This window comes from Triticum aestivum, chromosome 6B, assembly GCF_018294505.1.
Source record: "Triticum aestivum cultivar Chinese Spring chromosome 6B, IWGSC CS RefSeq v2.1, whole genome shotgun sequence".
In the NCBI taxonomy this organism is placed as follows: domain Eukaryota; kingdom Viridiplantae; phylum Streptophyta; class Magnoliopsida; order Poales; family Poaceae; genus Triticum; species Triticum aestivum.
In genome coordinates, this window is record NC_057810.1 from 165,164,116 (window position 1) to 165,187,339 (window position 23,224).

At 46.3% G+C, this 23,224-nt stretch overlaps 1 protein-coding gene, 1 long non-coding RNA gene, 5 other non-coding genes and 1 pseudogene across 7 annotated transcripts; 1 reads left to right on the forward strand and 7 right to left on the reverse strand.

The window, feature by feature from the left end:
• The first annotated feature begins 2,012 nt into the window (after positions 1–2,012).
• Positions 2,013–3,817, forward strand: LOC123133847 (uncharacterized). Its single transcript, XM_044553245.1, has one exon. It carries the CDS (start codon positions 2,098–2,100, stop codon positions 3,607–3,609), a length of 1,512 nt encoding a protein of 503 aa, XP_044409180.1. The 5' UTR covers positions 2,013–2,097; the 3' UTR covers positions 3,610–3,817.
• Positions 3,818–4,843: 1,026 nt separating this feature from the next.
• Positions 4,844–5,040, reverse strand: LOC123140221 (U2 spliceosomal RNA). Its single transcript, XR_006469871.1, has one exon. It is a non-coding gene; the product is annotated as a U2 spliceosomal RNA (small nuclear RNA).
• Positions 5,041–6,049: 1,009 nt separating this feature from the next.
• On the reverse strand, positions 6,050–7,330 carry LOC123133848 (uncharacterized). Its single transcript, XR_006465410.1, has 2 exons — positions 7,137–7,330; positions 6,050–6,910 (listed from the first exon to the last, which is right to left on the reverse strand). It is a non-coding gene; the product is annotated as an uncharacterized lncRNA (long non-coding RNA).
• LOC123140223 (U2 spliceosomal RNA) lies at positions 7,148–7,344 on the reverse strand. The gene has a single exon (XR_006469873.1). It is a non-coding gene; the product is annotated as a U2 spliceosomal RNA (small nuclear RNA).
• A 2,467-nt stretch (positions 7,345–9,811) lies between these two features.
• On the reverse strand, positions 9,812–10,008 carry LOC123140219 (U2 spliceosomal RNA). The gene has a single exon (XR_006469869.1). It is a non-coding gene; the product is annotated as a U2 spliceosomal RNA (small nuclear RNA).
• A 1,418-nt stretch (positions 10,009–11,426) lies between these two features.
• On the reverse strand, positions 11,427–11,623 carry LOC123140217 (U2 spliceosomal RNA). Its single transcript, XR_006469867.1, has one exon. It is a non-coding gene; the product is annotated as a U2 spliceosomal RNA (small nuclear RNA).
• A 1,472-nt stretch (positions 11,624–13,095) lies between these two features.
• LOC123140242 (uncharacterized) lies at positions 13,096–13,211 on the reverse strand (annotated as a pseudogene).
• Positions 13,212–14,880: 1,669 nt separating this feature from the next.
• On the reverse strand, positions 14,881–15,076 carry LOC123140220 (U2 spliceosomal RNA). The gene has a single exon (XR_006469870.1). It is a non-coding gene; the product is annotated as a U2 spliceosomal RNA (small nuclear RNA).
• Positions 15,077–23,224: the final 8,148 nt, after the last annotated feature.

Genomic DNA, 23,224 nt, shown 5'->3' on the forward strand with positions numbered 1-23,224 from the left:
AATCACGGCATCTCGCATTGTGTGAGGGCATGAGGAGAATATGGTGTCCCTAGTGGCTTCTTGGGAAGCATTGTGCCTCCACATCGCTCCAACGGAGACGTACTTTCCACAAAGGGAAGGAATTTCGGTAACACATCCTCGTCTCCACCGGCTCCACTTGTGGTTATGTCTCACCCTTACTTTGTGCAAGCTATTGTTGTGTAGTATCCTTTGCTTGCACTTCTTCTTCTTGTTGTTGTTGTTGTTGTTGTTAGCATCATATAGGTTGCTCACCTAGTTGCACATCTAGACAACCTTTTGTTGCTAACCCTAATTTGTTAAGAAAAACTAAAATTTGGTAGTTGCCTATTCACCCCCCCTCTAGTCAACCATATCGATCCTTTCACTGAGCAGTAGGGGCCCACAAGGGGGCTGGGTGTACCTACTCCCCATGGCGCGCCCCCTGCCTTGTCGTCACCTCGTCTGTCTTCTGGACTCCCTCCTAAGCTTCTAGGGTCTCTTTTGGTCCAGAAAAATTCATCAAAAAGTTTCATCGTGTTTGGACTCTGTTTGGTATGGATTATCTGTAAAACAAGAAAACAAGCAGAAAGCAGCAACTGGCATTAGGCACTGGGTTAATAGGTTAGTTTCCATTTTTTTATAAAATGACATATAAAGCATACAAGATTGATAATATAATAGCTAGCATGAAACAATCAAAAATTATAGATACGTCGAATATGTATCGAAGCGCGAGCCGCAGTCCCCACTCTGGCGGGCCAAGGAGGAACCGACGTCATCCCCGTGCAACCACGTCGTCCAGGTCGGGCGCCGTGTCAAGGACGAGGTGGCGTCGCACCCGCACAACCGCAACGTCCAGATCGTATGCCACATCTCGGACGTTGTGTCAAGGATGAGCCCGCATCGCAGTTGGCGCACAACCGGTATGCCCGCATTAAAAGGCCCGTGTTGCCGTCCTGCCGCCCCGTCAAGGAGCTGCTACCCGCGATCACGAAGGCACGAGGACGCATCCTCCACTACCGCGGAGGCGGCAATGTCGGCGGTCCCTCAGGCTCGAGGGGCGTCGTCTCCGAGGAGAAGCGCGTGACGAGGCAGCAGGCGCGGTACGACCGACGCAATGCGGTCCGCCGCTCGGCGTTCGACAAGTCCGTGCGATGCTGAAATGGATCCACAACGATTCAGACCTCGCCGCCGTGTGGGCGCTCGACCGCTCCGTCACCACACGGGGAGATAGCCGTCGGGCTCCGCCGCTGCCTTAACGGCGAGCTTGCCAAGATAGGCAAGGAGTGGTCACTTAGCGACCCCTTCCCCAACGCCGGCAGGGTCAAACCCACCGTCAGAGCTCCGCGGGCGCCATCGGCATTGGACGTGGCGGCCCTCCGCACCGCGCAGCAGGAGGCGGAGCGGCTCTTTCGCGAGCGGCAGGTAGCTGCCGGACAAGGTTGTCGCGGCCCTCGGCGCCCTTCTGCCGCTGAAGTGACCAGACGATGGCACGGACGGCGATGATGGTGCGGCAGGGCAGGGCAGCCACGCTACAAGGTTTCTAATTTTTAGTTTAAAACAGTTGAAATATCGACCTTTTGTGTAAATTATTTCGAATTTAAGTGAATTTCATCTTATTTTCATGAATTTTATCCAGTTTGTTTAAATCCACTCTGAATTGCATGCGGGTAGCGTTGGATGGCCGGCTCTAGCATCCGTGTCCAAGGACGTGTCGTTTGCCCATGAATGGATACGAGAGGAAATTTGGGGTCGGCATTGGTGATGCCCTAATCCTAGGAACCAACAAACCCATGCAAGAAAATAATTGAAGGATTAGAATGGTACAAAATTCTTTCGAAAATCCTTCCAATCAATGAGGACTTTCAAAGTTCTTATCGTTATGGTATGCTATGCGCTTTTCTTGACCAAGATACCATCACACCGCGTGAGATTCTTCTTCTGTGTCGACCTTCTTGACTTCTTGTCTAGTTCCGTTGAATTCTGCATGGTGTTTCTAGATGCACGCGGCCTATTTTGTTGTTACGTACTAGTTGCAGCTGCTACAAGTTTGGTTTCCCTACCGATTCTGTTGCTGCACACGGAGTCCGTCCACCCATGGATTCACTTGGAGGTCACCACACGGCGGCGGCCCACGCCAAGGTGGAGCTGGAAGCGGAGCTCGGCGAGCGCAACGGCGCCCCCGCCATCAATCCCCTCGTCGAGCAAGAAGCACGCGGCCCGATGCCGATGGCCGACGACCGGCGGACTCGCCCAGAGCGAGTGCGCCGTCTTATCCGGAGGCTCCGCCCGGCGCCCATCGGGAGCGCGTTCAAGCGGTGGCTGAAGCACCCGGCGCACCTCGCGCAGTTCGCGTGGGCGGTCTGCGTCGCGCTGTCGTTCGCCCTGCTCGGCCTCCTCCTCCTCGGCGTCTTCGACGGCGCCTTCCGGCGCAGGTCCGTCCGCGACCGGTGGGTCGAGATCGTCAACCAGATCCTGAACGCGCTCTTCACCCTCATGACCATCTACCAGCACCCCGAGCTCTTCCACCACGCCGCCCTGCTGCTCCGGTGGCGGCCGGGGGACGAGAAGGAGCTCCGGAAGGCCTACTGCCGGAAGGGCTCGGGTGGCGGTGAAGCGCAGCGGGAGCGGGAGCGGCTTCACCTGTCCGTGGTGGTCGGGCTCCTCCACCTCACCTGCTTCGCGCAGTACGCCATGTGTGGGCTCTTCTGGGGGTACTCCAGCACAGCCCGCCCAGACGCCGCCATGACCCCGCTCGCCGGGGTCAGCGCCGTGGCACCCGTCGTCGCTGGCCTGTACATGTACTACAGCCCGCTTGGGAGGAAAAGCGAGCAAAGCATGCACCAAGAAACTGAAGAGGTCTGCGACGACGACAGCATGGTTGCGGCGGTGATCACCGACCCCGCGGGAAGGGAGTGGGCCGGCGGGCTGCTGGACGTGCGCGACGACCCGGCGGCGTGCTGGCTCTCGTGCCTCTGCACCTTCTGCGTGTTCGGGTGGAACATGGAGCGGCTGGGGTTCGGGAACATGCACGTGCACGGCGCCATGTTCGCGCTCCTCTGCTTCGCGCCGCTGTGGGTGCTCAGCCATGCCGCCACGAACATCCGGAGCAAGGCCGTCAGCAACGCGGTCAGCGCCGCCGGGGTGGTGCTCTGCGCGCTCGGCCTGCTCTACGGCGGGTTCTGGCGGGCGCGGATGCGGCGCAAGTTCGGGCTCGCCGGCAAGGACAGACTACCCTTCTTCTCCTCACTGTCGCTCGACGTCGCCGACTATCTGCAGTGGATGTTCTGCTGGGGGTGCGCGCTGGCGCAGGAGGTGCGGACCGGGAACCTTCTCCTCGACGTCGAGTCGACCGGAGGCTCCGGTGGTGTGCAAGTGCAAGTTGATAACAGCCTACGGCCTTTGCCAAGAGAGGATGGTAGCTTTGAGATCGCAGCAGTCGCTGGCACTCCCTCTGTTCCACTGGCCTATAACTCGCCGCGTCGAGGCGAGGAGTTGCCATTGGTGCAGCTGAAGCGGGACGGCAGTTGGTCACCTGGAGAAATGAGGCCACCAGTTCCGCCATTGATGCAGGACGGCGGAGGTCCTCAAGGTGGGCGAATTCAGTGACGGGCAGTACTACCGTACGGTTGTTGCCATGCATACATAGATCCTGCAGGGGCGAAGCTCTGCTTCGCAACTTCATGTACGCATATGGAGTTTCGTCATTTTCTTTTGCTCAGCTCATTGTTCTTCACGGTGTATTTTGAGCAGCATGTACTATAACAGTATCACGTAAGGAGCAACCATGATTAAAATACAAGATCGGGTCACGACACACGTCCTGATAATTTGCAGATAGAAGTTGTTGTGGCTGGTGCAGAACCGATGTCGTTGAAAATAACATTGGCAAAGGTGGTGCGCGCGCGGCATCGCGTGACCTGGACGGAAGACGATGCATGGTGAAAAACGTGAGCAGTCGTGCGGAGATAGTTCTGAAGTAACAGTAATTGATCAGCAGTTCTGAAGTTTCTGTATGCAGCAGCAATTGTAGCCGCCATTTTCTTGCCCGGAGATAGTTTCAGATGCTACTACGTCAACACAAGTGGGTCAAGTGTTGACTAGGCCGAGTCAAGAAAAGCGCAATCCCTTGCTTCTTAAGACAACATGTATGGCAACTTCGTAGAATTGTAGTTTGTCCGGTCAAGGTTGTTGTTCTATCTTGTGTCCTCTTGTTCATCTTTGAGCGCTCAAACAAAGCGCCAACCAGCACGCCTACTACTGTTTCTCTCAATCAGAGCACAAATGTATGTTATCAAGCACCCTGCACCGATCACCAAGTGACAGTGGAAGAACTGGAAATAAATCATAGTACAGCCACACACCACACATACTGAAGAGCATATGCATACCATAACAGCATCATAATTATCACCCCCCAAAAAATTAGAATTCTCAGCACCAACTTTTAAACTGAACTGGCGATCACCTAGCTGATTCTGTTCTGTCAGATTCAGTTATTTTGCCCCTGCAAGTCCACACGCTATCCTGACTACTTGAACCCAGAAGGATACAGCAGCCAAAACTGGCAAGAGCACAGGGCGCCAACTCTGTTAAGCTATAGAACTGCCATCCTTGCCCTTAGAATGTTCCTTGACTATACCCCTGACATGGTACAACATGAGCATCTAGTTTCTTCTGTTTCAAGAAAACATGCTTGAAGCAAGCCATATTATTCAGAGTTTCAGATATAAGGAAACAAAGGGAGATGTGACCAATGTGGTGGGTCTTCCCACAATTTTTTTTAGTTGTTGTTAATACAAGAGTAGCAACTGAACTACTGATTTTATTTGCTTTGTTTTGGTTGGGGTGCGCCTGGCCTAGGCAGTAGTGCAACACCCAGGCGACACAAGAGGGCCCCACTAGCAAGCTAGTGTGGTGGACTCTCCCCCATAAAAAATAAATTTAATATCATTGTGGACACATGGCCCACATATCAGATATTAAACTGATAAGAACAGATACTACACTTGATCTTAGCCAAAAGGCCGAGAAAGGTATGCTTTGCGGCGATGACCTGGGTCTCCTTTTATAGCTCTCTCAACCGCTCTGTTGTGCTGCGCGGGCGAGGTGGTACTAAACCACAATGTGTCATTAGAAACCTGTCCCTGTGCGTACTGACTATTTTCTGTCGTTTTGGACTGGTTGGCCCAGCTAAACTATAGCGGCCCAGGTGTCTGAACAGCCTTTTTAAAAGAAAAAAAGATGTCTCAGCAGCCCAATAACGTGGCTTCTTAGTTCAGACTTATGGCTATGGCCTCACGGGAGTACTTTCTGATCTGTCAAGTGGCAAAAGAGGACATATCTTAGCCTGAATTAGGAACGTTTTCTGAATTAGCAAAAGAGGACATATCTTAGCCTGAATTAGCACGTTTCATAAATTAATTTAGTCGTAAAGACGTAATAAAAAGCAAGCTTTTGTCATCTGGGTCGGCAAGGATTGAACTTCAACAACTTGATGGACCTGCGAAAGCTACTGAAACTATTTGTTTGTATTTCCTAATCAGGAGTGTAATAGTAGCCACATGTACAGCAATACTTTCATTCATTCTTTCTTTCTACTGACCCACTGTACTACACTGGTCATTGCCATATTGTCGTCAACCGGGAAGGACCTAAGGTGCAGCCAGCATCAATACAACATCATCTGACATCAGACGGAACTGGCCCGATTCAGATATTTCTCGGAGGAATCAGTCATGTTGCCACCGCAAGTCAAAAGGACATAACTAATTAACTATTGCTGGCATCTGGCAACTCATCCAAGAATTCGTATCTTAGCTTGTATTAGCAAGGTTTCCTAAATTAGTTTAGTTTAAAAATATGAAAAAAACAAAGCTTTTGTCATGGGTGTGGAGGGATTTAACATAAAAAACTTGATGAATCTGTGAAAGCTATTGAAACAATAAGCAGTCTGCTCAACATAGCTCTCATTGCAAGCATGGAATAAAAACGTTGAGAAATAAGCTGGCAGAGAATTCTCAGCAATGTTCATACCATATTCACAAGCTTACAAAGAGCCAGCCACCATATCATGCTAAATGTGAAGTGCAGATATTCGTACAACTGGGAAAATGCATTTTTACATAGGGATGCTGTGCTATCCTGTTGAATTGAATAGTACCGACAGCCATCACTTGCAAATATTCAGAAGATCAACTAAAGCAGCACACATATATTGATAGATAGTTCCATTTTTTAGAAAATGAGAGACAGGTTCTACTCAGAAGTAAGACAACCTGACATGTTCATAGGCGAATCTAATCTAGATAATGCTTCCCAAGTGATAACAAGTTAAACCATCCTTGTCTTCTGCTTGATGATGCACCTAGAACAAGAAACTGATTTCAGGTGTGTGTGAAAAAAATGTCTTTGATTCATATGCATTTTTGAGATAGAGACAGGTTCTCTGGTCAAGGTTGTTGTTCTATCTTGTGTCCTCTTGTTCATCTTTGGGCGCTAAAACAGAGCGCCAACCAGCCCGCCTACTTTCTCTCAATCAGAGCACAAATGTATGTTATGAAGCACCCTGCGCCGATCACTGAGTGACAGTGGAAGAACTGGAAATAAATCATAGTGCAGCCACACACCACACATACTGAAGAACATATGCATACCATAACAGCATCATAATTATCACCCCCAAAAAAATTAGAATTCTCAGCACCAACTTCTAAACTGAACTGGCGATCAACTAGCTGATTCTGTTCTATCAGATTCAGTTATTTTGCCCCTGCGAGTCGACACGCTATCCTGACTACTTGAACCCAGAAGCATACAGCAGCCAAAACTTGCAAGAGCACAGGGCACCAGCTCTGTTGAGCTACAGAATTGTCGTCCTTGCCCTTAAAATGTGCCTTGACCATACCCCCTGTAAAACAAAAGCATCTATGTTTAAAGAAAACATGCTTGATGCAAGCCATATTATTCAGAATTTCAGATAAGGAAACAAAAGAAAACGTGCTTGATGCAAGCCATATTATTCAGAATTTTTGTTTTGCAGATAAGGAAACAAAGGGAGATGGAACCACTGTGGTGGATCTTCCCATACATTTTCTTTGTTATTAATAAAAAGAGTAGTAGGTACTATTTTTTACCTTTGTATTGGTTGGGGTGCGCCTGGCCTGGGCAGTAGTGCAACGCCCAAGCGACACACGAGGGCCCCACTAGCAAGCTAGTGTGGTGGACCCTTCCCCATAAAAAATAAATTTAATATCGTTGTGGACACATGGCCCACATATCAGATATTAAACTGATAAGAACAGATACTACACTTGATCTTAGCCAAAAGGCCGAGAAAGGTATGCTTTCAAACGTTGCCCTGGGTCTCCTTTTATAGCTCTCTTGGCTGGCTGTGCTGCTTGCGCGGGCGAGGTGGGACTAAACAAGTTCAGTCATTAGAAAACCTTCCTCTGCATTTCGCTCCCCCGGTGCTGCTGTTTTGGATTTTTGGCCCAACTAAGCGATAGTAGCCGAGATGCCTCAACGGCCCAAAAATGTGGCTTACTTATACTCGTGGCCTGATCTGCTCTCTCTCAAATAAAAAACTCATGGCCTGACCGTGATGGTACATAATTATAGCCAAAACGACATGACTAATTAACTATTGCTCCCTTGTCTCCAAAAAGTTAACAAATGCTTTGCCTAAAAAAACATCGCTAGCTCATACAATGTAGATCTCAACATAACTGGACCGCGCAGAACCTACTACACTACCAAAAGGCCCGGTTCTTTTGGCCGATTCTCCCATGATCTTGAGAATCGACCATCCACCCAGCTTCTCCCAGAATCTTGAACCCATTTGTTTTACAATCCTAGCTAGTTAGAATCGGCCAAAAGAACTGGGCCAAAGAAAGCATTGGGAAAACCGAGTACAACGCCACACAATGCCCTAAACACCTAAACTCCACAACAACGCTCCCAGGATGGAAAACGATGCTTTGTGTCGTCGCTGCCAAGTCTAGAAGAGACAAGGGTCTTCACCCGGAACCCTGGCAAAAAGAGGAGCACCACGACGACATCTTCAGGAAGATAATGGCGCCCGCAGGCGTCGCCGTCGTCAGCGACAAAGCGCAGAGCTTTCGCTCGGCAGCTCCGTCATGCCACACAAGGTCTTCATGACAGGTGCAACGAGTTCAACTCCCCAGGTCCGGATCGGGGTGACGCCACTACGGGGAGAGCACCTGAGCCACCCACCGCTACCCTCCTGCCGCAGACACGACCAAGAGGGAGAGCCACCACCATCGACATGGTGCCCGCCGGAAAGCCAACCATGCGGACCACCATCCGAAGCCACCTCTCTGGTATCCACGTCCAAGCCACCACCATTCGTCCACATCACGGAGCACCAATCTCGGAAGGAAGAAAGAAATGGGCATCCTTTACTTTCTAGCCCGACACCAGTCACGGGATCTGGGTCGATGCCCCCACAGTATGGGGGGTCCACACCTGCGTCCCCATCCAGTCCCGGTGGACTGGGGGTGGGGGGGGGGGGGAGGGACACAACCCCGTGGCTACCGACGGCCGCCGCCGAGCCCGCTCGCGCGACGCCTCAACCGTGCACCGGGGCTGATCTGCCAGACAGGATAGCGGCGACCCAACCACCACGGCCGGCACCGGATTTGGCAAGTTCGGCATTAGGCTCTAACTGCGCACACGGGTGATTGCTGGTCGTGGTCATCCCCGCACCGCAGCTCTTTCCCCGCGGCGACAGAGCTTGGATCTATGCAGTACTACACTCGACTTTTTGCTATGAATCAAACAAGGATGCCCTAAGTAGGTGAACGTTCATGGAAAAAGTTTATTTAACTTAGCAATCAATAGGTTAATCAGAGAAGTCCTGACCAAAAAGTTCTTGGGAAAAAGGGGGCAAACAATAATAAGAGAGAATATAGTGCTGAAGGGAATAATTAAATCACATCGGGTCTCCCTTTCATCAGGGTATTATCCTAGTTAGCAAGAAATATGTCATCCCATGTCATTATCATACCAGCAGCTTAAGCTAGCATTTATAGAAAAAAAGCAAGCATGTTAAGGGATTGTGTTGCATACAGAAACTTCAGAATTGCTACCTATTTGATCAGAAGCAGCAATTGTAGACACCATTTTCCTCTCCGAAGATAGTTTCAGATGCTACTACGTCAACATAAGAGGGTCAAGTGGTGACTAGGCCGAGTCAAGAAAAGCGCAAGTCAACAGTTGTTCTATCTTGTGTCCGCTTGTTCAGCTTTGAGCGCTAAAACAGAGCACCAGCCGGCCTGCCTGTTGTTTCTCTCAAAGAGCACAAATTTATGTCATCAAGCACACTGCACCGATCACTGAGTAACAGTCGAAGAACTGGAAATAAATCGTAGTGTAGCCACACACCATACAAACTGAAGAAGTGGCGATCACCGATCAACTAGCTGATTCTGTTCTGCCAGATTCAGTTATTTTGACCCTGCAAGTCCTCACGCCCCTGGCCCTGTCTACTTGAAAGTAACAGCAGGCAAAACTGTAAGACCAGGGCACCAAGCCTGTCAAGCTATTAAATCCCTTAGAATGTATCTTGACTATACCTCTGACATTGTACAACATAACCATCTAACTTGTTCTGTTTCAAGATGCCTGATGCATGTCATATTATACAGAATTTCACATGGGAAACAAAGGGGACAGAACAAAGAACTGGCTGCAGCATCCTGTGTAAGCTTTGCACAAACAACAAGCAGTGGTGCATCTTCCCAACAATTTTTATTGTTAATACAAGGCCAATTTTTTTGCATTGTATTGGTTGGGGTGCGCCTGGCCTAGGCAGTAGTGCAACACCCAGGCGACACATGAGGGCCCCACTAGCAAGCTAGTGTGATGGACCCTCCCCCATAAAAAATAAATTTAATATCATTATGGGCACATGACCCACATATCAGATATTAAACTGATAAGAACAGATACTACACTTGATCTTAGCCAAAAGGCCGAGAAAGGTATGTTTCAAAACATTGGTCTGGGTCTCTCTTTGTAGCCTTCTCTACTGTTCCGTTGTCTTGCGCGGGCAAGGTGGTACTAAACCAAGTCATTAGAAACCTATCCCTGTGCGTCGTGACTATTTTCTCGCGTTTTGGGCTTGTTGGACGGTTGGCCCAGCTAAACTATAGCAAGCAGCCCGATAACGTGGCCTCACCGGAGTACTTTCTGATCTGTGATGTAGCAAAAGTGGAGCCTGAGTTAGCAACGTTTTTTGAATTAATTTAGTCATAAAAACGTAATAAAAAGCAAGATTTTGTCATTTAGGTGCGCAGGGATTTAACTTCAACAACTTGATGGACCTGTGAAAGCTATTGAAACGACTTGTTTGTACTTCCTAATCAGAAGATTGTATTAGTGGCCACATGTACAGCAATACTTTCGTTCTCTCTTTCTCAAAACTGAACCACTCTGCTACACTGGTGACCTGAGGTGCAGCCAGCATCGCGTCATCTAGTAGAAATCAGAAGAGAACTATTTTTAATTTTTTTGCGATGAAGAAGAGAACTATAACCCATAGAAATGTTCAACTAAGTGACAAGCAACTAGCCCGATTCTGATATATCTCGGAGGAATCAGCCATGTTGCCACCGCAAGCCCTCGCAATCCACCAGGCAACGCCAGCACGCTACCCATGACTCTGCACCTCTTCTTGCCGGTACTCTCTGAAGACTGAAGACTTGCTGCATTTTCACACCATTGATTTATCGGAGAGCAAGGATTGTGTGCAACTAAATTGAACAAAAGCGACTACCCGAAGAAAAACGGCGCCAAAAGGAGGGCCTCCTTTTTTTATATATAAGCCAGCAGTCACTCCAGTTTTCGTACATGACGTACAGACAGCACACCATCTCACATACCTTTGCTATTGTGCAGCTCATTCCTTTATTGCAGGTGCACATGGAAAATTTCAGGTCGCCTTGTGATGCATAATACTAGTACACAATTACAGTCATTAAGTGGAACTTGGAAACTATTCTTCACATAGGAGCACTGTTTTGTTGACCATATAGTACTCTTCACTTAGGAGTACAGAAAAACATCACTCGCAAATATTCAGAAGATCAACTCACTAGCACATAGAACTTGATAGATAGGTTCTATTCAGAAGGAAAGCAATCTCACACATTCATAGTGAAATCTATTCAGATAATGCTCCCAAGTGAAAAAAAAAGGTTAAGCATCCTTCGGCTTCTGCTTGTTGATGCAGAAACAAGAAATTGCTTTCAGGCAACTAATTAATTCAAATAATCATTCAAGACTAAAAATTATTCTTTTATATTAAAAATCAAAAGACTATTTTTTTACGTTAACCAATCATCAATCCTAAAATTTAATTTATATTCTACAATCAAAAGACTAAGTTTTTTACTTTGTATTTGTTGGGGTGGGCCAGGCCTGGACAGTAGTGCAACGCCCAGGCGACACATGAGGGCCCCACTAGCAAGCCAGTGTGGTGGACCCTCCCCCATAAAAAATAAATTTAATATCGTTGTGGGCACATGGCCCACATATCAGATATTAAACTGATAAGAACAGATACTACACTTGATCTTAGCCAAAAGGCCGAGAAAGGTATGCTTTGCGGCGATGACCTGGGTCTCCTTTTATAGCTCTCTCAACCGCTCTGTTGTGCTGCGCGGGCGAGGTGGGACTAAACAAGTTAACAAGGAATAATTAGAAACCTGCCTCTGCGTGCTCCCGTTTTGGACTTCTTGGCCCAACTAAAGATTAGTAGCCCAGATGCCTCAACAGCCCAGTAATCATGCTAGTACATCATTAGTTGTCAAGTAGTAAACGACAAAATAGTTAATTAACTATTGCTGGCTCCTGCCACTCATCCAAGAAATCGTATCTGGTCAGCAATGTTCTCTAAATTAGTTTATTTATAAATGATAAAGCAAGCTTTTGTCATTTGGGTTTCAAAATTAACTTCAAGAACTCAATCAATCCCTCCCTTTTTCTTATGGTCTATTCCTGTGAATCAAATTGATGAATAGTATCACCACAGAAAAAAAAATCCTATTCTTATGTTTTCCTTCATTTTTTCGACCAATCAAACAAAGAGGCCCTATGTAGGGAAACGTTCTTGGAAAAGGTTTATTTAACTTAGCAATCGATAAGTTAATCAGAGAAGTGCTGACCAAAAAGTTCTTTGAAACAGGGGTGCAAACAATGTGCAGAAGGAAAGGGTTAAAGCACATTGGTTCACCCTTTCATCAGGGTATCGTCCTGGCTAGCAAGAAAGACGTCATGTCATGCCACTATCATAACAGCAGCTTAAGCTAGCATTTGTACAAAAAGCAAATAGGTTAAGGGATTGTGGTGAATACAGAAACTTCAGAACTTCTCCGGGGATAGTTTGAGATGCTACTACGTCAACTTAAGTGGGTTAAGGACTAGAACTCGTCAAGAAAAGTCGCAAGCCCTCGCTTCTGCAGCATTCAGATTTTCATTTGCATGTCAAGCTGCATGGGAATTCGTACTTTGTCCGGTCAAAGTTGATGTCCTATCTTCAGTGGCGAGTGGTGACACCGGTCCTCTCGTCCAGCTTTGGGCGCTAAAACAGAATGCCAGCCAGCCCGCTTGTTTGTTTGTTTCTCTCAATCTGAGCACAAATATTATGTACAGTACGACTCTGCATCGATCACTAAATAGTGCAGCCACACGCGCACATAGTGAAGAGCATCATACCAACATCATCACCCCCAGAATGATAGAATTCTTAGCACCAACTTTTCAACAGAACTGGTGATCAACTAGCTGATTCTGTTCTGTCAGATTCAGTATTTTGCTCCTGGGAGTCCACACGCTTCCCTGTCTACTTCAACCCAGAAGTATACATCAAGCAAAACCTGCAAGAGCACAGGGCACCAGGTGTGTTAAGCTATAAATTTGTCATCCTAACCCTTCAAATGTTCATTGACTATACCGCTGCCATTGTAGTATCACTCCGTTCCAAAATAGATGACCCAACTTTATACTAACTTTGTCATCTATAGGGAGTACAACATAAGCACCTGGTTTCTTCAGAATTTCAGATTAGGAAACAAAGGGAGATGGGACAAGAACAAAGAACTGGTTGGGCACATGGCCCACATATCAAATATTAAACTGATAAGAACAAATACTACACTTGATCTTAGCCAAAAGGCCGAGAAAGGTATGCTTTGAAAGTCTGGTCTGGGTCTCTTTTTATAGCTATCCCAACCGTTCTGTTGTGTTGCGCGGGCGAGGTGGTACTAAACCAACAATCGGTCATTAGAAACCTGTCCATGTGCGTCATGACTAGTTTCTCCCGTTCGGGCTTGTTGGCCGGTTGGCCCAGCTAAAGAACTATAGCAAGCAGCCCAGATGGCTCAACAGCCCAATAACGTGGCCTCTTAGTTCAGACTTGAGGCTGAGTAATTTCTGTCAAGTAGCAAAAAAGGGCATATCTTTTTGATAGCAACGTTTTCTGAATTAATTTGGTCATAAAAACATAATAAAAGTAAGCTTTTGCCATTCGGGTGTTCAGGGATTTAAGCTATTGAAACGACTTGTGTGTATATCCTAATCAGAATAGTGGACTAGTAGCCACATGAACTGGAAAGCACCTAATGTGCAGCCAGCATCATCTACACATCAAAACGGAGATATAACCCAGAGAAATGTGCTGTTAATAAGCTGACGAGCAACTAGCACTGTGGTGCATCTTCACCCACACAATTATTATTTTTTGGTTAATACAAGAGTAGTAACACAACTAAGAAGAAAATGATTAAATCATATCATAGTTAGCAAGAAAGATGTCATGCCATGTCAGTATCATACCAGCAGCTTAAGCTAGCATTTGTAAAAAAAAAAAGCAGGTTAAGGGATTGTGGTGCATACAGAAACTTCAGAACTGTCACCTATTTGATCAGCAGCAGCATTTGTAGCCACCATTTTCCTCTGGAGATAGTTTCGAATGCTACTACGTCAACATAAGAGGGTTAAGTGACTAGACCGAGTCAAGAAAAGCGCAAGCCCTCACTTCTTCTCTTGAGCATTTAACTTCTCATTTCCAAGACAAGCTGTAACAGAATTTTGTAGTTTGTCCGGTCAAAGTTGTTGCTCTATCTTCTGTGGTGACACCGGTCCTCTCCTTCAGGTTTGAGCGGCAAAACAGAATGCCAGCCTGCCAGGCAGCCCGCTTGTTGTTTCTCTCAATCAGAGCACAAATGTTATCAAGCACTCTGCACCGAGTAACAGTCAAACAACTGAAAAGAAACCGTAGTACAGCGCCACACCGCACCTACTAAAGACTGAAAAGCGTCATAACTTTTCAACTAAATATAAGATGTTTTTTTAGTTACAGAGGCAATAGCTGATTCTGTTCTGTCAGATTCAGTTATTTTGCCTCTGCGAGTCCATACGCTACCCTGTCTACTTGAAAGTAACAGCAGGCAAAATCTGCAAGAGCACAGGGCCCTCCTAATGTTCCTTGACTATACCGCTGACATATGTACAACATAAGCATCTAGCTTCTTCTATTTCAAGAAAACATGCTTGATGCATGTCATATTATTCAGTATTTCAAGAAAACATGCTTGATGCATGTCATATTATTCAGAATTTCAGACAAGGAAACAAATTGAGACAAGAAAAGAACAAAGAACTAGGTGCAACATCCAGTCTAATATACTACTTGTGCAAAGCTTTGCACAAGCAACAAGCACTGTGGTGGGTCTTTTCACACATTTTCTTTTGATAATAAAAGATTAGGAAAACAATTATGCTTGGCAACATCTGGTGTAAGCATCTTGGCACACACATTTTTTTGCTAATACAAGACTATTTTTTCTTCTGTATTGGTTGGGGTGCGCCTGCCTGGGCAATAGTGCAAAGCCCAGGCGACACGTGAAGGCCCCACTAGCAAGCTAGTGTGGTGGACCTTGCCCCATAAAAAATAAATTTAATATCGTTGTGGGCACATGACCCACATATCAGATATTAAACTGATAAGAACAGATACTACACTTGATCTTAGCCAAAAGGCCGAGAAAGGTATGCTTTGAAACTCTGGTGCGGGTCTCCTTTTATAGCTATCTCAACCGTTCTGTTGTGTTGCGAGGGCGAGGTGGTACTAAACCAACAATCGGTCATTAGAAACCTATCATGTGCGTCCTGACTAGTTTCTCCCGTTCGGGCTTGTTGGCCGGTTGGCCCAGCTAAAAAGCTATAGCAAGCAGCCCAGATGCCTCAACGGCCCAATAACATGACCTCACGGGAGTCCCTATTTTTTTCCAAACAGATGAACTTTTTGTAAATCAATGAACTCTTAATTGATGAACTTTTAAAATAACAATTATTTTTTTCCAAAATCAATTAAATATTTTTTAAAAATTGATGAACTTTTAAAATTTTATGATTTTTTTCTTCTAAAAATCGATGATCTTGATTTATAATTTGCGTTTTTCCAAATAATTAACGTTTTACTAAAGGAAGCATTGAGTAGTACGGTTTTATTTTCATATGTAGACGAGCGAGAATGGTCTGGTGGTTATCGCGTTAAACCATGAATGTTTGGTGCAGGGTTCGAATCCTAGCATCGCTATACTATTATTAGTGTCCTTTTTTTTTGCGTGTTTTCCCTATTGATTCAGTTGGTGGGCCGGCCCACTAGGCGTCGCTAGCGAGCGCCGGTAGCGCCAAGGGGCGCCTGCAGCGCCATACAGGAGCTCCCGTACTTTCTGATCTGTCGAGTAGCAAAAGATGACATATCTTACCCTGGATTAGCAACGTTTTCTGGATTAATTTATTCATATAAACGTAATAAAAAGCAAGATTTTGTCATTTGGGTGGGCAGGGATTGAACTTCAACAACCTGATGGACGTGTGAAAGATATTGATATTGACTTGTTTGTATTTCCTAATCACAAGACTGTATTAGTAGCCACATGTACAGCGATACTTCCGTTCTCTCTTTCTCGAAACTGAACCACTCTGCTACAATGGTCATTGCCATATTGCCATCAACTGGGAAGGACCTAAGATGCAACCAGCATTGCATTATCTAGACGTTAGAACAGAACTATGTAACCCAAACTCTATAAAACTGCACCTCCTCTTGCCTTTACTCTCTGGAGACTGAAGACTAGCTGCATTTTCACACCATTGGTTTATCAGAGAGATAGCATTGTGTGCAACTAAATTGAACAAAAGCGACTACTAAGAAGAAGAACCTCCAGAATGGCGCCAAAGGAGGGCCTCCTCTTTGATACAAGCCACCAGCAGAAAAAAAAAAATAGGCATCTGGATTCCGTATTAGTCGCTTGGGAAAACTAAACAGACAGCACAACGTTTCACATGCCTCCCACTTTGCCTTTGCTCTTATGCAGCTCATCGTGTAATAAGGATTCCAGTCACTCCCGGGCTCTCTCAGCGATCAGGTATTCCTGGCCGTTGGTTCTGGCTGCTTGATGCGATCTGAGCCGTCGGATCAAGCACTAGGACGACCTACGCCGTCGGATCAACCTGGAGGCACTGTTGCAATGAACAGTTACCTCTCGTTCCTGCCACCGCGCGTAAATTCGCTGCCCCGCCGAGGGCATTTTCGTCATTTCACAGACTGGCGTATAAAATGCAGTGCTCCCGTGGAGAACCCAGCACCCGCCTCGCGCCCGTCTGCTCCTCCCGCACCCCCGCCGCCCCCTCTCCTCTTCCTCCCGCGTCCCGCCTCACCTATCTCCCTCCAAACCCTAACCCGCCCCCACCTCCCTTCCCCGCTGCCGGCAGCCGCCGCTGCTTGCCCTAGGGATGAGACCGTGTAGAGCGAGCATCGGATCGTTCCCCTCCCCCTCCCGCCTGCTCTTCTCTCCTCCACGCCCCTGCCACGAAAACCCTAGCCGCCTACCCATCGCGCCTGCAGGCTGCAGTCGCCGCCGCTCTCGCGACGCCGACGGTGCTCTCTCCTTCTTCTCTCCGGCCCGAGCCGCCGCTCTCTTCTTCCGACCTCCTCCCCATTGGATTGCGACCGACCCACCCTTGTGCTCGAGTCATGGAGGGGCAGCAGACGGTGGTGGACAAGGAGAGGCACTGCAAGGCGCCAGATGCATCTACGCACATCCACCTCTCCACCATGACGCGCAAGAGGGGGAGACAGAGGGAAAGGGAGAGGGGGAGAGCTCAGGGCCCGAGCCGACGGAGGCTGACCCGCTGCAGCCACATCATGTGATGCAGGTGCTCCTCGCCCCCAACTCTAATCTCCCTTCTCTCTCCCTCCTGTCTCTCTTCTCTCCTGGTCTTAGGTCTTTCTCAATTTGATGCTTCCCTTGTCCATGTGCAGAGAAAAGGAGAAGAAGGGGATGGATCAGCAAGGAGCAAAAGGACAAGAAGAATAAGGGCAAGGGAGGTGGGGCGATATGCATGTCCATGGAGGTCCGGCCCCCTCTCCTCCTCTCTTCTCTTTCCTTGTACTACATCAGCCCTTAATCCCCTTTGATTCAGTTTGTTCAGCTGTGTTACTTGTTGTCTCCTAAGAAAAACTAGAAAAAGAAAAACTAGAAAACTTGAAGAAAATTGTATTGAAAGATTTGATTTTATTCACCTGAAGAGTTGAGCTTGGTTGGAGTGAATTCGATTTGTTTAGTTGTGTTACTTGGTCTTCTCGTCACCCCTGGCCCTGACCTAGGGTTTGGTTTGATGCAGCGGCAGAGGGCAGCAAGTGGAGAAAGATGAAGGCTGCACAACACCAAGGTAGGCTCGACTCCCTTTCTCCCCTCTCTATATTTCTAAATTGTTAGAGGGATTCATGTTGATCTCAGATGTTAGTTAGTGATTTTGTTATCTCTTTTCTCTCTTGTGAACATGGTTACTAGATCATTGATGGCACACGTTGCCGCGCCCCTCCATTGTGATGATAAAATGCTAGGAATTTGGTGAATGTATTAAATCTTGAAAAAAAATGTTAGTATGAAAATTAGCCATATAAATCTAAAGTATAAGTGTCTACAAAATAGTATTCTAACCAATCATGCTAAGAATATAGGGTCTTCATTTCTAGAATAATAATAACATGCCATCCCCACTGAAGTGTTATTTACAAAGATGCAATTCATTATTTTGTAGATAATGTTTTCCACAAAGATCTAAACGTATGGTTGTTTCATTAGCTCCACACATTGTTTCAAAGGTGTTATTTATTGGACTTTCTCATGGTTTTTGGAAGCAGATAGCTTAACTGCACACGTCCAAAAAACAACCCAAAAGATGATAATCCTGGTTATGTGGGAATAGTCTTGAAGTAAGGACAAGTGGAAAAAGTATTATCACAAAAGTAGTCTAACATCTTTGGATGAAAGGCATCTGAAAGTACAAAAATCAAAATGTAGGAAATATCAAAATGACAATGATTTAATATTCATACTCACTGAAATAGTCTGACATCATTAGATGAAACTCATCCGAAATTAAAAGTTAAGACACGGGTATATACAAAAAATTAGTGTACAAAAAATGAAATGTAGAAAATATCTAAATGACAATGATTTATCGTTCATACATACATGACACCTGGCCTTGATGATTCTAGAGTTTATTTATTTTTCTTTACTACTTTATACGTACAGTAGAAATTTAAAAAGGTGGTTCTAGGAAGTGCCGGACTCGTATAGCTATGTAATAGTTAGATAACCAACTTATTGACGTGATGTGCTTAGTAGGCAGCTTCAGTTTAACTCAAGGAGCCCACCTGTGCAGCAAGAGAGTTAAGGGAACAGGGCACATGAAAGAGAAATATTTGTCTTTTAACTTAATTATTACCTGCACGAAATCCCCTATGAGATGAAGCCAGAGATGATTCATTGTACGAGATTGAAGATTAGGAAAACTAAGGGTGCCTCAGTTTCCTGCACAATTTTTTTCTCGACGGGTTCATGTGGAAAGTTTCTTTCACGTTAATCTCGTCGGCTTCATCGAGCCATTACCGCCACCTCACGTCATCACAATAGGAGGGGAGTGTCACTGTTGTCTCGCGCCTTCACGGAAGTAAACTGTCGCATACAACAAAACAAGGAAACATAAGCAATCACATATCTTTTTTTTTTCAAAAAGGAGGATGACCCCCGCCTTTGCAACAGCACAATGCATGCATCCATTTTATTAATCAGTCACATATCCTTAATGCATATATGCTAAAACATGAAGATATGAGGTATGACAGTCCACGTGAACTAATTATCTGGCCCAAGGCCATTGGAGCAACTAAACGAAGAAGAACATCTAAAGGAAAAAATGAGCAGAAAAATATAGTTGTCTAAAAATGATTCTCCATTATGAATGATGATGATTGTAGAAGCAATTACATAAGTCGACAATAAATAATTATATATGAATAAAATGACGATTTATGAATGTATTGTATGGAAAATGGTATCTTCGAAACATCACACAAGTAACCTGCTTATTTTGCTCATTGTTAGGCAATTTGGATAAAATATAACATTATAAACCAAAAAAACAATCTGAGGAGATAATAAGGCGCTAACCAGCCTTATGCATTAAATTAGTGAGCTGAGAGCTACAAGTTATAATTTACAAAGAAAAGTGAACCCAGATGGAAAGTAATAAATCAGTAACTCTGCCGACATTTCTCTCATTCCGAAGAAGGATGATGCCGAGGACATTGGTGATTTTCGTCCCATCAGTCTTATCTATGTTGTTGCTAAGCTAATTGCTAAGATGATGTCCAACCGGCTTGCCCCGCACATGAATGAGCTTGTCTCACACGCTCAAAGTGCATTTATTAAAAGAAGATGCATCCATGACAACTTCATGTACGTGTGCAATCTCGCGAGACGCTTCCATCGTAGGAAAACCCCGGCGTTGCTCTTCAAACTTGACATCAAAAAAGTCTTTGACTCGGTGTGTTGGGACTTCCTCCTCGACCTACTTCGACACCTTGGTTTCCCACCTCGCTTCAGAGGTTGGGTTTCATCCCTGCTATCCTCGGCTTCCTCTCGTGTTCTGCTCAATGGCGTGCCTGGCGATCCCATCAAATTAGGTCGGGGTTTGAGGCAGGGGGACCCTCTATCCCCCCTGTTATTTGTGCTTGCCATCGACCCGCTGCACCAATACTGGCAAAGAGCACGGCTCAAGGAAATCTACACCCCCTTGGTGGAAATGCTATGCCTATCCGAGCTTCGCTTTACGCAGATGACGCCGCAGTTTTTCTTGCGCCTATTAAGGAGGACGTCCAATTTTTCACTGACACTCTCAAGCACTTTGGGGATGTCACTGGCCTTGCCACAAATTGCTCCAAAAGTCTTGTCGCCCCAATCCGTTGCGAAAATGTTGATCTTCCAGACATCCTCCAATCCTTCCCGGCTAAGCTTTCATCCTTTCCGATGAAATACCTTGGGTTGCCTTTATCTGTCAAGAGGTTGAAGAGAATTCACTACCAGCCCCTCGAGGACAAGATTGCGGGTCATCTCACCCCTTGGGTGGGAAGGCACATTGCCTCGGCAGGTCGGGCGGTCTTGGTCAAGTCGGTCCTCACGGCGATTGTTGTCTACTACATGACGGTGCTAGATTTACCGGTGGAGGTAAAGAAGAAGATCGATGCCCTCAGACGTGCTTTCCTTTGGGCAGGTTGTGATAAAGTCACAGGTGGAAAATGCAAGATAAATTGGGAACAAGTGTGCAAGTTCAAACTACATGGAGGCCTGGGAATCCTAAATCCTGACAAGTTTGCCATCGCCCTTCGTCTTCAGTGGCTATGGGCCGAGTGGCTCCACCCGGACAAGCCATGGGTTGGCTTGGGAACCCCTTGTGATGACAACGACCGAAATATTTTTGCTGCAGCTACCAAGGTCGAAGTTGGCAATGGCTTGCGTGCCAAGTTTTGGGAGTCTCCTTGGCTAGATGGGATTAGGCCCAAAGACATGGCCCCTAAAATATATGAGTTGTCAAAGAAGAAGAATTGCTCAGTTCGAATGGCTCTGCACGACAACTTCTGGACTTCCCAGGTGGACATCCTTCGCGGTTTCACTGTCGAGCACCTCTCTGAGTTGTCACCCTTTGGGAGAAGGTCTCCCATATTCACCTCAACATGGACACGCCCGACACTATCACCTGGAAGTTCACCATTGATGGACACTACTCGGCGACGTCGGCCTACAAGGCGCGGTTCTTTGGCCATACTGACACTGAGATGGTATCGATCGTTTGGAAGATTTGGGCGCCTCCTAAATGCAAGTTCTTCGCTTGGTTGGCAATGAACAATAGGATTTGGACAGCGGATAGGCTTCAACGTCGTGGGTGGCCAAACTGTAACCTTTGTCCCCTATGTAAGCAGGTTCAAGAGTCAGCAGCCCATCTTCTATTCCAATGCAGATACACTATGAGAGTTTGGCGCATGATCAAAGATTGGCTCGGTCTCCATGATGTGCATTTTAGTGATTGGAGTGCCGTGACTTCCGTTAAAGAGTGGTGGAGCCACAATGCTACCAAGAAGACACAATTGCGAAGACCACTTGCTTCCTTGATGCTTCTTATCTCTTGGGAGTTGTGGAATGAGAGGAATGCGCGGATCTTTCGTAATACTGCTGTCCCGGTTGGAGTCATTGTTGCTAGGATTAAAAAGGAGGCGTCACTTTGGAGCATGGCGGGGGCGAGGCACTTGAGTAACATAATGCCGCGAGAGTGATTATTGTAATTCGGCCATGGGCCTTAACCTCTTAAACTTCTCTCTTAATCAATGAAAATGGCAAATCTTTTGCCGCGTTTCAAAAAAAAAGTACCTCTTGTATCTCCAATCCCAAATAAAAAAGATACATCACAGGATTGGACAAAGAACTTGAGATGCCTCCTCCGTCCAACAATCTGCCAATTGTCGCATCAAAAGGCAGTGCACTTATTTCAATAAATAATATGCCTAGCAAATGGAATGATATTGTAGGAATAATAGACATACATACACAGATTTATGCACATACTAACTTGGCTGTTAGGCAATAGAAATCAACAGCATTAGGATACTTTCAGCCAACTGAGGAACCAGTCGCGTGCCAACCCAACCACTGACACCACTTGAATTAAATTAGAACAGAAAGAGATCAGGTAAGAAACCATAACAAATTCTGAGAAAGAGGGCAGGCAGGAAGAAGGGGAATCTGCAGCAAGGGAGAGGGCAACCAAGAAGACTCGTGTCGAATCCATAGACCTAGGGCAGGTGTATCAATCCGATAGAAAAAATAACGGCATCACTAATAATGAATCATGAATTACATGGAGAAAGAGTGGCTCAACGACGGCTGCCAGAGAAGACACTGCCGAAGTAAAGAGAGGGTGGGGAAGGAATAATGCGACTATATGTGCTCCCTCCGTTCCTAAATGTAAGTCTTTTTAGAGATTTCACTATAAACTACATACGGATGTATATGGACATATTTTAGAGTGTAGATTCACTCATTTTGATCCGTATCTGGTTCATAGTAAAATCTCTAAAAAGACTTATATTTAGGAACGGAGGGAATACAAGCGTTGAGTAAAGGAAGAGCACGGGGCGACACGGTAACCGGCATGCAATTATCGGCATCCGGGAGTGGCGCACTTCGATCACCATAAAGGATGGTAGCAATGGTGATTTATTTCCTCAAACTTTGTACTCAACTGAGGAACGGTTGGTTGCCCCCATCCCATGAATGCCAGACCGGCGAGGTCGCCCTGTCGCCTGTGGCGTCGCATTGCGTAGCGAGTCCCTCCCTGCCCCTGGACCCATCGAGGCAGCAACGCACGATTCACCGCAGCGCGAGAGGAGAGAAGTCGGGGAGGAGCGAGCGGTTTCGGAGAGAGGTAAACCCAGCAAGGCCAAGTCGGCACAACCCAATCCTAAGTTGGCCCAATTAACAGGAAACATCGGATTTTGTTACGGAAGCAGCAGCCCAATCCAGTTCGCGTACACCCATACGGGAGAAGTGCATCTCATGGCCAATAATGTCTACAGGGCGAGATCCGATGGCTCAAAAGGTTGATGGCTTGAGAGGGATGAAAGAGTGCTCGGTTATAATGTATCTAAATGTATTGGATATTCACAGAACTTTATATCATATACTTTGAGCATCGCTGAACCAACTGAATGTCAAAGCTGCATGCTTTTCTTTTGATTGTTGTGGCCATCCTCCATCTCCAGAGCCATGGGGTATTTCCATACGCCCAG

What these genes read in the sequence shown, in the direction of transcription:
- LOC123133847 (XM_044553245.1), top strand. Translation starts at nt 2,098, where the DNA reads ATGGATTCACTTGGAGGTCACCACACGGCGGCGGCCCACGCCAAGGTG.